The following is an 18,527-nucleotide window of genomic DNA, read 5'->3' on the forward strand; positions in this document are numbered from 1 at the left end:
TCCAAGTACTCCGGTAACATGCATAACTCTGATATATGTTCAATTGATCTGCAGAACAAAAACTTCCCAAGTGTAGGAGAATCAATACAATATGGGTACCCTTTTGGCACCCACCCACCCACCTACCATTTACAACCTGGTTTTCTGAAGGAAAAATCTACCTTTACCAGTGTATTAATTGAGATTACCAGTATGTTAATTTGCTACCAATATATAAGGCTCCTATGCTGTGCTTGTACCGGTAGTTGTAAGAGTTGAAGTGACACTGACCTCACTAGATGTACTGCTGCTGCTTTTGAGGCTGACTTTGTCTGCATCCTCCGAGTGTTTGTGTTGCTGGCGGTGTTCATTGGCCAGAGCAAGTTCCTGTTCTATGATCGCAAACTGTTGCTCAAGATCAGGAAAGTGGAAGTCAGTTGACTGTTCACAAACTTTGGAGAAATCTGTTAAAAAAATAGAGTTATCTTTCTTATCATTCACACATCTTACCTGTCAAGTGTTTCAATCTTAAGATGGTTTGGGACAAAGGTCAATATTAATTTGGATAAAAGTACATCATAATTATATACTTTCATCAGTTTAGAATTTTTAAATTTTACAATATTTGACCAAAAACTCTTAAAATTTTTGGAAAGGTAAAAATTATAAAATACCCCGCAGGATTCAATCTAACTCATGACTTACAGATTCACAGTTAACGCTCTGACCCAACACAATATGCTGTTAGGTAATGAGTTTGGGAAAGAAAAAAATAAAATTTATATTTGATTTTATTATTTCCATAGGAAGTAACGGTCACAATATTGAGGTGTGCCATTCCAGATTTTTTTCAATGGAAAATCATTTTTGTCAAACTGAAACATTTCTCTGAAAGATTTAATGAATTGCAGAAGTATTTTTACTGAGATTTTCATTTCTACAGATTCCATGCATGATTCATTAACAATATTTTAGTTTGAAAGATAACGATAACTCTCAAGTAAAGGTCATTTGGCCGAGATAGTCTGTACTACATTTAATGACTAGATCAATATCTGCTATTAGGGCAGATGCGTGTATGTATGAATTATTGAACCTCGTTTAAGCCCTGTGTACGAGTTCAATCGGTTATCAACCATCATGATCAGTGCACAAAGGTCATTGGAGTAGAGGGACATGGCGGTCTGCAGTCTCTGAGGTTGAGGAATGACCATTCCACTGTAAAACAGAACGAATGTCTGTCAACGACTCAACATTGATACACAATACTTATAAGTCAGGTCTCACATTTCATTACACTGTAACTGACATTTTGTAAAGTTTAGCAAAAGAGTGAAGAAAATTTTACTCCTCAGTTCCTATCACCTTTCTATCCATGATTTACTGTTCACTTTTAATTCTAATTGATATGAAATTCATGAGATTTTTCACACTCTTGAAATTTTCGAACACATTACCAGACTAGTGGGTAGTCAACATCTTTCAATATCATTCATGCTTATACTGTAAAAGTGGTTATTTACGAGGAATTTTACACCTGTTTAGTGGTACACTTAAAATCATGTAAAATCCCCCACGCGTATGGTAAAAAAATAAAACTTTAGTGTGGTAAATCTGCATATTTAAGATCCATGCCAATTGTTTGACTAAAAAAAAAGCCATACCTAACCACCAGCAAAAATAACCACCAAAGTAAATGACCACTTTTACCATAGTCTTGTATTTCACCAAAGAAACTAAATCATTGATTTATTGTTAGATATTAAGATAATTTTTCCTACCCCACTGTGTGTGTTTTGTGCCGACATAGGTCTAGGATATCTGTACAGAGTAAACGAAGATTGTGTGTAGTTTTCATCTGAGCACCTGAAAAAAATAAAAATAAACATGCAGTATTTTCTTAGTAATGTTTTGTTTCGCACATCCTGCAAAAAACAGATACATGTACATTAATGTATATAAACTCAAAAAATGCAAGATGACCCTGAATTTGAGATATTTTAAGGTTTAAATATGCAAATTAAGAAACAGTAATTAAGATTGAATTCGAAACAATGTAATGTTCAAGATACCTTATTTTAAAAGTATGTACCAAAATAAAAGCTTGCCAAATAAATATGAAATGGGTCTTTGATAAAAAACAGGTAGATAAGTACTCTGTGTTAACGAAACTTTTTGAGTTATTTATTCATTTATTTATGGCAAAAGTTAAACTTATTGACAATAAAAATCTACGTTTCTCAATGAAGAATATAAGAGTGATTCAATATAAGATATTTCTTAGATCTTAAAGTTAATTTTTTTTTTCTTTACAAATGTCTGCCCACCAAGGTGTATAGTGAAGCTCTCCTCCATCCTAATGGTGTTAGGTCCCCTTTCATTCTCTTCTGCCTCCGGTAGACTACTGCTGAGGGCTCTCACTCGGTTTCTAACAGAAAAGAAGTGTTTTAAAATTTTAGAATATAAAAATGCATGCCTATTTCTTGTCTTTCAATTGGACAAGATCCTGAAAACAATTTTGTTCTCAATTTGTTCATTAGCAGACTAATCTTTGACATATGATAAAAACACTGTAATAAATGATCAGCAATATTTTATTTCATCTATCTATCTATCTATCTATCTATCTATCTATCTATCTATCTATCTATCTATCCATCCATCCATCCATCCATCCATCCATCCATCCAAATTCATCATTTATTTCCTTTGGGTTTTCCCATTGAGTATCTGACGATTTAATCCACAAGTCATCAAAACAGTCACGTCAGTCCATTTCTATATTAGTAGATCTGTTTTTAATTATGCAATATAGCTATTCATGAATTTTTCTGGGTTTTTCTTTAGCCCAAAGATAGTACAGTTTTCCTTCTTTTTTGAGTACAAATCTATATTTTTGAATTCATATCAAGGAAATGAGCATTCAATAACCAAGGTTTCCAAGTGCAGCACCAGGGAGATCAGACAATAGTTGCCATTTTGAATCATAATCGTGTTCTGTTATCACGGGCGTGTCACCTTTTGGATGGATCATGTCCCAGGAAAGGAAATTCTGCCGGACATCCCTATACGATTTGTTGGATTTTTTTAAGGAGGTGACCTGTACTGACGAAGATGTGATAGACCAACAATAGGATCATGGAAGCAGGAAATCACTCCAGACGACAGGAAGAGTACGTGTTTGGGGTTTTCCTCCACACTTGACCCTAAATCGATTACATTGACTATTCTTTCAATGGTCTGTGGCTCACTCAAACACTTTCTCTGACACTCACACACTTCTTAAAAATCATCTGGAAAATTTTCATTTGAGTATTATAACTAATTCTGTTAACGATGCTATTTATTTATTTGTTTTAAATTCCACTTAAGAGAAAGGAAAAAGGTGTAACAAGAAATCCACACTGCGTAATGCCTTGAACAACAATACAATTATAGTAGAGGCACTTGAACTATTTCTTCAGAAAATTAGGTCACCTAGTTTTGCTTGCTTGCATTTTTGGTTAACAATTTAACATATGTTTGTCAAATTCCCCTTACTAGTATTCTGTTTTGAAAATTGTAATTCAGTTAACTAGAGATAAATCTTATTCATATATTGATTGATAAAGGCTGGAATTAAAGGCCACCTATCTTAATTTTAAGTGACATATTACTTCAAAAATTTTTCTTGTAAGATATATGGTCCCTTAAAGCAGGGGAGTTAACAACATAAATTCAGTCTGCATGACTCCAAAGCACGTTATCTATCTATTATTTTTAAAATTCTGTAAAAATACATGCATTATCTAATGTTCATTTTTAAAAAAAATTATTCCGGCAACTAGAGCTCCCATTATAGAAAAAAAATTGGTTTGAGCTAAAAATACTGCCACATTATAACATCCAGAGCTTTGCTTATTAGCATGAAGTACCTATAAATTAGAACAGGACAATATTGGCTGGAAAATTCCCATTTAGTGTTCCCCAAGAAACAAAAAACAAAAAAAAAATCGGCCAATTTTGCTTCCTGAACATAGTGCAAAGATTACAATCGCATAAAACCCAGATGTTTAATATGAAATACAAATTTAAACTAATGCCAACAAATCCTTATGCATTCATTTGATAAATACCTCCTTATTTCACTGTATATGGGTTTATTTGCAGTATTTTTAAAATAGGTCATGTTGCACTGCAATATGTAATTAAATATTCATTGTCATCATAAATTTGTCACTTTCCAATCATTAAGGTGCTGGTATAAATGATTTACTTTTACTTGATGCTGGTTCAATGATTTCATTTGAAATTAACCAATAAATTATAAAACTCTGGTGTCATATTTCCTGTTTATACTCTCTCTCTCTCTCTCTCTCTCTCTCTCTCTCTCAAAACTCTGTTTAAAATTAAAACCATGCTTGTTGTATTTATGAATCTCTCTCTCTCTCTCTCTCTCTCTCTCTCTCTCTCTCTCTCTCTCTCTCTCTCTCTCTCTCAACTCTTTGTGTTTAAAATTAAAACCATGCTTGTTGTAGTTATGAACCTTGATAAGACTGAGAACTTACAGATAGCTAGTGGATTTGGATGGAGACTGCGTGTCTTCATGGACTTTCAGCACCCACTCCCTAAACTCACGCTTCTGTGTATCTCTCAGGTTGGACAACTCACTACTCCACTTTCCACTTATCAACTGAAATGTAATGACCAGTGGTACTTTGACTTCATCATATTGAGTACTATTTTTCTGAATCTCATTGTTGAGCCAATCAAAGAAATAAAATGTCTATCTATTTAAGTGATATAACTGTTCACAAATGTTAATGTGTCCTTGAACTCTGATTTTAATATTGATGCAGTTGAATATTAATGAAACCTAAGTCAATGCTATAAAACTTACAGGAGAAGGGGGGGGGGAAGTTAAAATCTAACCCAGTGAATAATACCTGCAGTATTTCAATATCTAGTTACTGTACTGCACTGTTAGTGAATAGGATTATTCAAACTACTCTTAAAGATGAATACAAGTCTTGCTGATAGTTATCTCATGAATCAAAAAATGTGCAAAAAGATTAGCATGGGTCATGGTATTCTAACATCTGCAGGAACAGAATGCATGTAGGAGTTAATGGCGAACAACTCCCAAAGATCAAATCCACTCATCAACCCACACGCAAACCACAAACCTGGAAGTTATGTACATAATTCGGTCATTAATTCTGTGTTATCACACCCTGCCTATTCTTCTTATCCCTTCCCCAAATTGAACCTTTTCTGAAACTAAATACCTGTAATGTAAATCGTCAATGGGTCCATATCAGTCAATATTTGTAGAACTGAACTATTTTGGGATATTACCATTGAGTACTCGGTCTGGTAAATCAAACTATTTTGGGACATTACCATTTTGTAATTTATCTGTCTTCTGAGTCAATTATCTTAAAATAGACCCGGTGGAACTTTTTAATGAATTTATAAAAGGACTCTGAGCTACTAAGTTGAGCTGTCTTTTGAGCTACCATTAAGTTAATGAGCTGGCCAGGTTAAAATATTGATTATATCTCTGAGATGGTCAAGTCAAACTATATCTTAAACTAGTACTGGTATATGTAACTTTAAGCTGGCCAATTTATCAATCTTTTACTGCGTTTTATAAATGTCTCAAAGCAATTTGAGGTGAATTGTTTTGAGTTAGCCATTAAGTTAAATTGTATTATGATTTATCAATTTCTTGTTTTCTGATCTAGCCAAGTTGAACCTCCCAATGAGATATCAATCTCTGAGTTAGCCAAGTCACTGCTAAGCCACTTGTCAAAATGTTTCTGAAGTGGCAGTTATCTAAAACTCTCTAAGCTTCACCTTTTTTTTCAACAAATACATGTACCAGTTTCTAGGAATTATAAGAACCAGATGTACTATAAACTTATTTGAACCTAATTTCTTGGAATTAATAGTTAATATGATATGTTGATATTTCAAAACCAGATAATTTGAACTTTTTTGGGCCACAAACAGTGAAATAGTTGAGATATCTCTTAATCAGGTAAAAAAAAAACCTTTATTGATCACTCATCTGGAAAGAGTTAATAGTCTGCTCAACAAAATAAATTGAACATTTTTTGTTCGCCTAACATTTTTGGACCACATACCTTGGAATAGATAATTAACAATGGTTAATATGTTGCTTAACCAGATAAACTGAACATTTTTGGACCACATACCTTGGAATAAATAATTAACAATGGCTAATATGTTGCTTTACCAGATAAATTGATTATTTTTGGACCACATACCTTGGAATAAATAATGAACACTGCTTTTAAATTATGTCACTATTAGAACCAGATAACTAGACCTTTTTCTGGACCACATACCTGTGAGTTGTCAATATGCCGCTGGGCCAGCTGGTTCACCTGGGCATCTGTGTACTTGGTCCCAGCATTCTTCATTGCATCCTCCATCTCCTCTCTTTGTCTGGTGAACAGAAACATCTTGATTTTTTTTCTTTTAATTACCACTGAATCTTAAGAAACATCTTGATTTTTAACCACTGAATCTTAATTTCCAACCACTGAGGCAAAAACTTTCAATGTTCTAATGTGTCATTTGAAGATACTGATACCCATATATCAATGGATTTGATAGGCCGGAACCATAAAAGAAATGAAATTTAATTTTTTTATTTCAAGAAATGGAAACCAGCATGAGAATAAGTATTCTGTGTGGTGCAAATGAATACAAATGTATTAACAGACAATAGTCTGATACTACTGACACGACTTTCAATTCTGAACTGTCTGACTTTAAAATCTATGGAAGGTCATCATAAGGTTTATCTAGGTACCGGTACTTCAGATGGATCACATGGTATGAATTGCAATTTTTGAAAAATGATGACAAGGGCAGATTGTGACCTTGCATGAACTAAAAAATCAGTAGGAAATATTATTTTTCCGGACACATGTATAACTTGTAGAGTTTCTCAATCACAAGCAGTTAAAGAAAAACTGATTATCTATTAGGTAATTAAGGTACATAAAACATATATGTTGAAAATATAAAATGTTGGCATTGTTAAAAAAAAAATTACAAAAAAATTAAATGTTCAAATTTTTTTGTCTATATATAAAAATTCACCAAATTTATATAAATGTATAGGTATTAAACAGGATGATACAAAACTTAAGATTTGTTTCTATCTATCATTCAATCACCTGTCATCTAGGTATTCAAGGTCTTTGTCCCTCTGCTGTATCAGGTCCTCGATTGTAAGGGCATATGTGTGCTCAAGGTTGAGGAGCGTGTCGAGGGCGGGTGAGTGGATCAGACTGTGATACACCTCGGAGAACACCTGCTGTTCCGTCACACTCTCTGGCTTGGCATAACGCTTGACTTCCTAATAATAATTAAAACAATTCTACTTACCCTTTGGGATTTTTCATTTTCAAGATTAGATCTACTGCTGTTGATTCCTAATTAGGCCCAAGGAATCAATATACATGTAAAATCTTGATTGAATATATAATTTTGCTATGATTTTTCTGACATTTGGGAACTATACAGAATCATAAAAAAAGTTTGGTGCTTGCGATATTATATTCTCACGATTTGATTAAAGAATGGACTAGATTGTCTCGACGTCAGTGGATGAATCGTGTCACGTGATTGCCTTATAAATTTCTTTAAACGGCAAGCGTAAAAATTTACACGGCGACATGGCGGACGTAATTTATTTGAGCTGATTTTTTACACAAACGTTCAACCATACCATTAATTTTTAAGCCCCAAAATATTTAGAGTGACCCCCTTTTGCCCGTGACGTAATATTACGATCCTACAATGGATTCCAGGTTTGCACAGACGACTGACGAGGAAGGTAAAAAAATAGAGAATTAAGCTATAAATTTCATTGTTATATAGTATCTTTTGTTTGTTTACACATCAAACTTTAGGTCCTCGACAAAACAAAACTCTCAATAGACTTTACCGAGCCCACAAATTTCTGTAAACGATCAGTAACAAAACTAATAAGTAATAGTATCTGAAACCCATGGACACAATGATTTCAGCTGGTTCATGTAATAAACATTTAATTACATTCCCAGGGAAAACTTAATCAATTTTGATAGAATTAAAATGCATGCAAACTTTTTATGCATGTGTTGATATTGTTGATAACACACTTAAAAATCTATGTGAAAAAGATTTGTGCAATGATCCCTCTTTTGGGTTCTTAATTTACCTCTTTTTCACTACTGGAGGTTAAATATGAAATATCACTGTATTTTTAAAAGTATGGTAAATATCAAATAATAAATTTCATTTGGAACAACAGCCCCTTTGTGACCCTTGACTTTTTGACTTGAATGAAGATCCTGAGGAGTCTTCCATGTTGCCTATTTAAAGGTCAATTCATAAATGAAACCTTACCAGCAGTTTGACCGACTTACTGACAAACAAGAACTATAATCTATAAATAACCTGACCTCCTCTTGTTAGAGGAGTGAGTTACAATACCTTGATATCAAATTTGATATGACATAAATATTATTATATTACATTACATGTATATTTTACAATACAGCTAACAGTACATGTGTATTTTGCTGCAGCATATACATTTTTTTTACAGTAAAAAAACACTGAATATTTAAAGCACTAAAACTGGCTGATAAACTATCAAAATATTATCATGGAATAGTCCATGCAATTTATTCTTTGTGTCCTGAAGTAGGGAGTGGTTGTCCTGAAAATTTGACAATTCTAATTGTTTGTGTTTTTAGAGATTTATATATTTTACAGAACATGTGTATTTTTAAAACTTTTTGTCATGAACAAGCTTCTCCGAGCCTTGAAGGCAAACAGAGCTGGTGCTTATCTCCAGTTTTCTTGTTGCTAAGGGAATGAGGATCATTGACTCCCCCTGGGTGGGACACCTATCCTGTCGCAAGTTAACCCCTAGTGTAAACTACTACTCCACTGCAACTTATTGGACTGAGACAATGTATACGAAGTGTTTCGTCTATTTTAGTTATGACACAACAAACATTAAGAGATTACAGCAGGGCTTGAACCAACAACCTTTGGGTTACTGGCTAAACACCTAACACACAACATTAAGTTATCACAGCAGGGCTTGAACCAACAACCTTTCAGTTACTGGCTGAACACCTAACACACAACATTAAGTGACCACAGCAGGGCTTGAACCAACAATCTTTGGGTCACTGGCCTAGGAACACTTAGTAATGTGCATCTTAACTCCTTTTCCCTCTATCTACTCTCTTACTCCACCCATGCAATCTCTAAATGGTAACTGCTTAATAAATCAAGGGAAAAAACAACATCTCTTAATGATATTTTAAAGTTAAACCTTTGTCTTTTGAGACCCGAATTGATCACAATATTTGCACACACAAAGAGCAACTGTTTTTATCAAATGTTAAAACCACACAGCTTTCTTATGCAATGATGTTTATGAAGGATTGTAACAGAACAATGAATTCTTCATTGACTTTTGCATACATTAATCTTTTCCACCTGTTAATGTGTCGTGTAACAGTTACATCAATTTTTTATTGTATGTGCATGTCCATAGATATTATTATTGACAGAAGAAAAACACGGTCAAATGACTCATGTGAATGCATGGATACTCCTACATAATTGATAGAAAACATTTTAGAAAAATAGAATAACTCCGTTTATATCCTGTTTTGTGACTAAATGTATAGCTACTCTTTCATAACACTACAGTTTAACATCCTGCAACCTAATCTACTTGCAAAACATCACATCTTTTGATCAAATTTTAATTAACACATTTTCATAGCATTAAAAAAATTTCAAACTGGAAAACTTTCATTTATTACTGCATGTCATTGTGTTTTTCAAAAAATCTTTTTTGTGATATTTTGGTGAAAATTTTTTCCTTAAAAATGGAAAACAAAAATCAAAGAAGTAATTCAGTAAACATATTGCTTATTTTAAATTAAGCAATATCAAATTTGTTTGTTTAGTATACATATAGTTTAACATCCTGTTTGTGGGTTAAAAAGTCGTACCTCACTAAAGGCGTTGTGCCATTTCGTGACAACATCATCTATATTAATGTCTCCATTTTTCAACCTCTGGAGAGCTTTCTGCGAATTTTCATCAAACAGTTTGTTGGTTTCCTCTGTCATAAATTTCTCGAGCTTGTTCTTTAAATCTGTATCATTTGGAAATGGAAGAAGAGAAAGGAAAAAAAAAATTATTTGCAGAGCAAAAGTTCATTGATTTTACTTTTCTCAATTTGCAATGCACAGAGATGGATTCTGTCTGACTTCAACACAAACTCAATATAAAAACTAAGGCCTAGCTAGCTGACAGGAATTATATAGCTTACACAGTTGGTTCTCTGTTTATTTCTGCTTTACAAGTACAGTTGAACTTCAATATCTCAAACACTGATATCTCAAATACAATGGATATGTCGAAGTGAATTGTGAGTCTCAAACCACTTATTTTTTTTAAGTAAAATACTCTCGATATGTCAAATACTTGAATATCTCGAAGTTTTTAAACAGTCCCATCCCGTTGAAGATAACCAAGTTTGACTTTTTATCTATACATGCATATAGGCCTATACAGACAGGCATCCATTGACAAATTGATTGCTCAAAAACAGAGAAACAAACAAATAGCTGGACAGAGCTTAATACACATACCGGTAAACCTTCATATACAAAAAACAAGAAACTTAAAACAAATGTAGAATATTCTGAGAAACAATGCAATCTTCAGGTGTACGCAACAAAACACATACAAAATTAATAGAAATCTAATAAACATTTTGGATACTTAAAAACTGAGTGCATGAATGTTCTCTTCTTAACAAGGTAACACATTGACTCTTTTATTTATTATTTTCTATAATTATACCGAATATTCGTAAGTAAAATAGTTATCATAATTGGTACATGTTAAAGTAAAATATGTAGCATCTTGACTAAGAATAAAAGTCTATTTTCTTTTTTTTTTTAATAAAAGTTTGAAAACTGAGATTGAGGTTCTGTGTCATGGAGGTACTAGTTTGTCCACCTTAAAAAAAAGTTGTTTGATATCTTGATGTAAAACTGCAAAATCTTTATCATTTTTTAATAATTATGATTGTCAGAATATTTATTAAAATGTATTTGTCAGCTACATATACAACAACAAAAATTTTATTTTTGTCCAAAAAAAATATCGATCCAAGTTTAATGGTTTTGGGCACATCCAAAGTTTGTATATATCTATAACAACTTTCATATCTAGGGATGACTATGTGCAGTTTCAAATAGGATGTTGAAAAAAAAAAAACCACTTATCAGTAAATCAAAAAATCATAAACAAAATATCAGGCCACACCAATATCATTTCTTGTTCGCCGGACATCAAATGAAAAAAAGTACGAGCGAGCAATTAAATAGTAAAATAAATTTTTTTCATAGGAAAAATATTTAGGCGGAAAAATAAAATTTGTCGTACGGTTATATTTTTCTACTAGTTTCTGATTTATGAAGTAAAACTACTAAAAATACAAAAATAGAGCGGAAATAGAACAGAAGACAGCGCAGATGGATGCGGGGAATTAATAATACTACTATTTGTATAGTTTTGTTTAAATACTAAAGTGCGGGGTCTGATGAACAAGAAATTATATTGGTGTGGCCTCAATATATTTGTCTTATTCTTTTATTAAAATGTTTATGCTACATTTTTCTGAAATTTCATTGCCAATCAACCATATCTTCCCTTCTACCTTGTAACAGGGCAAGTTGTAGATTCACACATTCTCAGAAAAAAATTCAAACACTTTTCAGGCATTTGACCATCATTTCATTAAACATGGAAGGTAGTGTAGACTTTTTTGGAGCATCTGATTATCATTTACCTTCCTTTTCATAACATGACAGGTTGTGGATGCACATTTCTCCCAACATTTTTTTGAAAATTTGTCCTTTTCTTACCTTCCTCCACGTAGCATGGTAGGTTGTGGGCGTTGACCAGCCGACCAACGAGGTCGGAGGCGGGCTGGGGGTTCGGGATGGTGACAGGTACTGTTAGCGTGGAGGTCAGGTCCTTGCTGCGGAACTGGTAGTGGAAATCTATAATCTTGCTCCCACTCATTGTTCAGGTATCAGATAATGCTGAATAAAGAGGAAGTCGATTATTTTTAATCTGAAGATAAGACCACCTCTGTTAGGTTGGGAATGGTCCCCCCAAAACACCAAAATAGTTAATTGCTACAATTAATGATGCTAAGTAAACCTTTTTTTTTTTTTCTTTTTTCACCCACAAAAATAGTTGATGGAATTACCAGGCATATACAGTTTATGTTGTTCTAAGGAGTTTAAAGTTCTTCCTCTTTTTTTTTTTAACTTTTTGCATAATAGCAAGGAAACATCTTTAATTCATATTCATTAAAATAAGATGTTTAAAGAGCAAAAGAGCACAGAATTTGCTAATAATTAATGGATTACTAAAAAGTACATTCTAATTATTCAAAGAAGTACAAATTAGGACAGATATGCATTTCTTAATCATGTGATTCATATGATCATACGACCTTTACAGCATGGACATTTTTAACTGAGTAGTTCAGTACCCTATTTTCACTAATGGGGTTGCGAGCTAAAGGATTTTAATTTGCAGCCTTAGAGTGTAATTATGAATATATCAACCCCAGATTTACAAGAATAAAATCCTAAATGTGGTGGGTGTTTTAAAGAAAAGGAAAGGTATAGTGTGGGGGGGGGGGGGGGGGGGGAGAGAGATTGCTGTGTTTGTTAAAAAATTAAGAAATCTTATTAAAAAAAGAAGTTTCCAGAATGGTTTTAGTAACGGTATATCAATTTTCAAGAATTCAGTCATCAATTTTACAAACATTACCAAACAATGCATCCTGTTCATAATTGATTATGAAAGACATTAATATTTGTGTGATAATTAAACTGAATTTTTTAAAGTTGTTTGATCATGTCTTCCTGTTTTGTTTTTTATTTTAACTTCTGCTTCACGAAATAATTTTTTGATTTCTGACCACTCACAGGAGAAATACTAGGAACGAGGAATTAGTTTAAAGTTTTCCCCATAAATATTCCAAAGTTTTTAACGTCAAACTTAAATATATATCCAGTATAATTCAACAATAATCATATAAAAAGCAAAATTAAAAGTTCTTGTCGGAAAACAAAATAATTATTACATCACCATTTCTCACTTTGAAATTGATAAACATTTTAGGTGATTTTGTTTTTCCAAGTAATCTTTTTAATGCACATGACTGCATTTCTAAAAAAAAAAAAAAAAAAAATCATATAAAAATTTTATTGTGATATTCATCATAATGAAACAGCGAATAAAAGGAAAACACATTGTGATTGGTTTTGATGCGACTGAGAATGCATTTTTACGATTCACTCGATACACGATCTGCCTGTAACATCACGTTCCATGATAATAAAGGTACATGCGGTAATCAATTAATAATGCACACGAATGAAAAATACATATCAGTCTCTGTAAACATTCTATTAGGATATGATATTGCACCTTTGTTTATAGTTTCATACATATGCAAATCTTAATGATAAAGAAAACTTAACTGTGCCAAAAATTGCATTAAAATAGCTTTAAAGATCCCCCCAACCCCATTCCCTTTCCCGAAATACGATAATTTTCGTGAATTTCTGTGGGTTCCCCTCATCCACGAGATTACATCATAAACATATATTAATCAAACAAGAAAATGACCCCCACAAAAACTATCAGCATTCATTCCATAGCAATTAACGCATTTCCTAATTAATGTCAATTTTTATGAACATTAATTAAATTGCATGCATGGCCATTAATTTTTAGGTAATTTTATGCACCTGACACATTTCTTCACATCAAGATTAAAATATGGCCATGTTTTGCGTGAACATAAATATACTTGATAGTATAACCATTAGTTAATTCTGCATCAACATTGGGGAAAAAATGCTCATCTGAGCAAATCAAAATTAACTGTAAATATCATACACTGATAAAACTGGTAATTAAAGACTAATTAATAAACAATTCATCCCCCCCCCCCCCTCATTTTCCCATTTTTATGACAGAAGTCATTTTGTCCAAAAATTTTATTTAAATATCAATAACCATTAAGGATAGGATCTTTATCTTAGCTATGCAGAAACATCATGACTTGAATTTCAAAAGCATGCCAAATGCTCATATACCAAATAACTAATAAGCCAAAAGTAATGATTTAATTAAATTTAATAAGCACAAATCCAACAAAATAAAGTGTATGGTATTTTGAAACTATGTCCTATCTTACATGTAGAATGGCAAGGTCCATATGTGTAATTTTAAAACTTTCTTCCACAGTAATGGATCTGCCCTATATATAATAATACAAGTACTTTATAAAAGGATCAAAACTTGTTACTTGGTCCTATGATAGGCCTAGAGTACAGTACATATAATCTCTGCCTGGGTAAGCCCCTGGGTTACTACTTTTTGTGGTTCTACCCACCCGACTGTATAGCTTGGTACACTAACACTGTAAAAATCAACTTCTTCATTTTATTTGATACTATAAGAATTTTCTATTTTTTTTTTAAATATTTTTTTTTAAGAAAGCTGGGTATTTTTCTTATCTATAAAACAAAATCATTTACAGTTAAACTACGGTATCTCAAACACTGATATCTTGAATATAATGGATATGTCAAAGTGATTTTAAGTCCCAAACTCTTATATTTTAAGTATTTTACCCTTGATATCTTGAAAACTTGGGTATCTCGAAGGTTTTAACCAGTCCCATCTAGTTTGAGATAATGAGGTTTGACTGTATAAAAAAAGATCTTGACTAGCAAAAATAAAAGCTTAAATCTGCCATCATTATTCATAATTAAATTTTAAAAAGAATGTGTGGTGGGGTGGGGGATAGGGGACAAGGAGGTGATTTCACTTCAAAAACAATTTTAAAATACTCATAATTAAAGGTATTGCTTTTTCAGACCCTTAAATTTAATTGAACTTTTTTTCTTTGCTTGGTTAAAATTAGTTGAACATTCATCATATTTTTTACAATAAATTAAATTGTAGATTAAATGGCACTTACCAACAATAAGAGGCTAAAGGAGTTTGATCATGATAAGATACAGCTGATTCAGAAGGGGTACTTCTACACCGTCCCCCTTAAAATTGGTCAATTAATGTACAATGGTGCCACTAGCTGTCTCAAGTGTAATGGAGCCGGTATCTAAAAAGATAAATAAGATTCATCAACATGCATTGAAATTTCCCACTGATAATTAACTTTTAACACTGTTCAAACTAACATGACTTCCCCCCGACAGAAATTCTCTTGAAAAAAAAAAGGTATATATTTTGATTTAAAGTTTTATCATAAACTGTGTGTATAACAACACAAAAAATCTTTAGGGAGTAAGATCCTATCCCCCCCCCCCCCAAAAAAAAATAGTTTTCACTGAATGGTCTCTGTTGAGATTCAATTATAGAGCTCAGGCAAAATGCTTCTTAACTTACCAACCCCTCCCCCCCCCCCAAAAAAAAAAAAAGAAAAAGAAAAAAAAGAAAACTCATCTTTCTCCTGATAAGAAGGTATTAAACTAATTTTCTCAAATTATAAAGCACTAGTTTGCATTATGATCATGATTTCAAATTTGAAAAGAGCATCATTATAATTCTTACATTCTTCAACAAATTGTCTTCTTTTGTTTATTGATGCGTGCACAGATACATATATTTGCATTTAGTGGAATATTGCAAAGGAAAAAAAAACCAACAGTTTGAAAATAAACATCTTAAAAGTACGTGTACTGAATTCCATTTGTTTTTTGGTGCAAAAACATACAGGCTAGAAGGATCGAACTTTTCATACAGATTAAAATCGTAATTGTGAAAAAGCACTGATGTCAAAAGCTTTTGAGTGCATTTATGAAATTCAAAGGGTACGAGAAGATGATGCAAATGCACGATTCCAGTGCAGTTGTAGGACTATGAATATTTTTTTCAATAATCTGTTTCATGTTTTTTATCATAACTACACTTTGCTGTGTGTTTTTACTGTATGGCCATCAAATCAAACCTAAGGAGCGCCGAGTGCAATGTGATGTCATAATGTAAACGATAAATGCTTTTAACCTTGTTTACCACGGTGACAGCAGACAGAAAATATCATGGAATATTGCGTAGTGTACTGACCATGCAGGATTATAGTGAAATAAAATGACGTGTACTTGAAAACATGACGAAAAATGTCATTTATAAAAAAAATTCTATGCTTGAAACACTTCAAGAATTTTTTTTCTGCCGTATTAAAGTGAATTATTCTGCTTTAAATGTGACAGTCAATTTTTGAATTATGATGTTTTGTGACAGTCCATCTTCTGTCACATATCCATGGGAAAATTTAAGAGCTATAAGTTTGTTAATACATGTACTTAGTTGTTTCCTATAAGTAAAAATGTGTCTGGAAATTTGAAATCAAAAGACCAATTAATATATTTGATTTGATATACATGTTATTCCAATGTGAAATTAAGCAGGTGTTGTGATTATATAAATGAACACTCTGTTGCAACTAAGAGTCATTTGTAAAAAAGCAAAAAAAAGTTTTAAATTCCCAATCAAATATCACGAACATGTATCTTTACTGCATATTAAAATAATATTAATGCATGTACATCCAAACATTTCCTTGAGCTGATCAATTAAAAAAAATGTATATTTGAATTCTCCCAATAAAAGGAGTTTTAAACTCCATCGATGGTAACCGAAAAAAAAACCCTTTTTTCTGTGCAAGTTGGAATAATCATATAATCGAAAGGTCAATTTCCATACTGCGTCAGATAGTAAAAGTACAAGTACCCAAACTGTACTCCTAGCTTGCTAACCAGAGAGTAAATAACGTAAACTAGATCAGACACTATGTCACTAATGATCAGACAGACGCTTACTTATAGAGGCTGGGTAGTCAAGAAATTAACCATCAGATCTTCCTTAAGTTTCTAGAAAATTTGAAATGATTTTTTAAGCTCGTGTAGAATTTTATTTAGTAAAGAAAAACTCCACATATTTTAGCTTTAAAATCTGAATAATTTCTTTTATCCTTATATAGAGCTCTTCTTCTTGTAGAGATAATTATAGTGTAAAATGACCACAGCCATCCAGCACTCTTACTGTTCACACCAAGGTGGACTTCATATGAAATAGACTGAATATTTAGAAATACACATATGATGGAAATCAACAAATTTAAGTCACTTTACATAGGCTAAAAATCTTAAGAAAAGCTTTGATTATGTCCCAAGTAGAGAGAATTGGCAATTTGGCACACAGGTGCACTGATAATGGATTATGAATAAACAGACTGAATTAAAAGTTTTCAATTTAATTTGTGAAAACAAAAATGATTACATGTATAAATCAGGATTTATTTGTCATGCGACTAATTTTTTTTCTATAGGTCTGCAATTAATTCGATTATTAACAATCTTTTCAAAACACTGGGATATGTGTATCTTAAATGTCGAATCTAAATATTCATTTTAATGAAGTAGGAATTCTCACAAAATCAATTTTCTAGAAATTCAACATGATCATACCCATAAGTACATGTGCAAGAATATACTTGCTTACATTTATCTTATTTTAATAACCTGAAGATAATTTCAAAAGGATTATGAAAAACGAGAAAAATAAACACATTAGTTATAGGAAAGAAAAGAATGACCTAGCTAATTTATCAGAGAGATCTCCCGCAAAATCATGGCACCAAATGGTAGAAGGAAGAACAAATACAATGGCAGTGGTCAGGGTTTAAATTCTTTAAATTTGTCTACGTGCAACCGTACACAGCCTTGATTACTGTTAAAAAATACGCAGTCAAGGGGGCGTTGTACACAGCTAACAGGACAGCACAATTTCAAAGGTTTCCACGTGTTCCCTTGTTCTAAATTAAAGATTTTAGAATAAATAGAACGTCTTTTGTAACCTGCATAACCTTTAATCTCGTGTGATGTATGTCGTAAGCAGTGTCATGTCGACAAACAGGGGAAAACAAATGAATCAGCCGCACCAGGTACCCCCGGAAGTCAATTGCATGGGCGCAGACATATTGAATACGGAACTGTGGATTGGATCGCAAAAGGTAAATAGGTCAAGTTGCTGGGGAGAAGTTGAAACTCGGTCATTGATGGACGACAAATTGTCGGCTCCCAATCGTAAGTTGTACATTTTATATTTGCTTGAAATGTCAATAAGCCCAACTTTTCTGTAAGATTTCAGTCAATATAATAGTTTAAAGACGAAATGAAACTATGACGTAGGGTGCTTGCCTGTTCGGCGAATCTCGTGTAGACTTGACAGGCGAAGTCTTGCTTTGTTTCCGCCAAGTGGGTCACGAAATAGTCTACATCAACACAGACCGGTAAGTCGTGACGCCTTTGTTATTAAGGTCTCTGTTTGATTAAAGAAGGATGAAACAGCACTAATATCATATTCAGAATTGATAATCTCTTTGG

At 32.6% G+C, this 18,527-nt stretch overlaps 2 protein-coding genes across 10 annotated transcripts in view; one reads left to right on the forward strand and one right to left on the reverse strand.

Moving 5' to 3' along the window:
* Window positions 1-18,484, reverse strand: part of LOC105341097 (FERRY endosomal RAB5 effector complex subunit 3) — a 20,755-nt gene extending 2,271 nt beyond the window's left edge. Inside the window, exons 1-11 of one of the 6 annotated variants that reach the window (XM_034456865.2) lie at window positions 18,342-18,484; window positions 15,101-15,241; window positions 11,952-12,131; window positions 10,023-10,168; window positions 7,173-7,354; window positions 6,333-6,432; window positions 4,527-4,651; window positions 2,307-2,407; window positions 1,761-1,845; window positions 1,076-1,197; window positions 271-443 (exon numbers count right to left, since the gene is read on the reverse strand). In XM_034456865.2, coding sequence (XP_034312756.1) covers window positions 271-443; window positions 1,076-1,197; window positions 1,761-1,845; window positions 2,307-2,407; window positions 4,527-4,651; window positions 6,333-6,432; window positions 7,173-7,354; window positions 10,023-10,168; window positions 11,952-12,111 — 1,194 coding nt within the window. In that variant the 5' untranslated portion in view covers window positions 12,112-12,131; window positions 15,101-15,241; window positions 18,342-18,484. Of the gene's footprint in view, window positions 1-270; window positions 444-1,075; window positions 1,198-1,760; window positions 1,846-2,306; window positions 2,408-4,526; window positions 4,652-6,332; window positions 6,433-7,172; window positions 7,355-10,022; window positions 10,169-11,951; window positions 12,132-14,311; window positions 14,351-15,100; window positions 15,242-17,737; window positions 17,903-17,998; window positions 18,147-18,341 lie in introns of those variants that run through there. The other 5 variants (XM_011447423.4, XM_011447420.4, XM_011447421.4 and 2 more) reach the window with 5 other exon arrangements.
* LOC105341096 (nuclear receptor subfamily 1 group D member 2) overlaps window positions 7,772-18,527 on the forward strand; it is a 41,280-nt gene continuing 30,524 nt past the window's right edge. Inside the window, exons 1-2 of one of the 4 annotated variants that reach the window (XM_034456864.2) lie at window positions 18,209-18,227; window positions 18,333-18,433. Coding sequence is in view for 2 of the 4 variants with exons in the window: in XM_011447407.4 (XP_011445709.4) it covers window positions 18,107-18,227 (121 nt within the window). In the remaining 2 variants the exon portion in view is untranslated. Of the gene's footprint in view, window positions 7,835-18,020; window positions 18,228-18,332; window positions 18,434-18,527 lie in introns of those variants that run through there. The other 3 variants (XM_011447411.4, XM_011447419.4, XM_011447407.4) reach the window with 3 other exon arrangements.

This window comes from Magallana gigas, chromosome 7 (genome assembly GCF_963853765.1).
Source record: "Magallana gigas chromosome 7, xbMagGiga1.1, whole genome shotgun sequence".
NCBI classification, from domain to species: domain Eukaryota; kingdom Metazoa; phylum Mollusca; class Bivalvia; order Ostreida; family Ostreidae; genus Magallana; species Magallana gigas.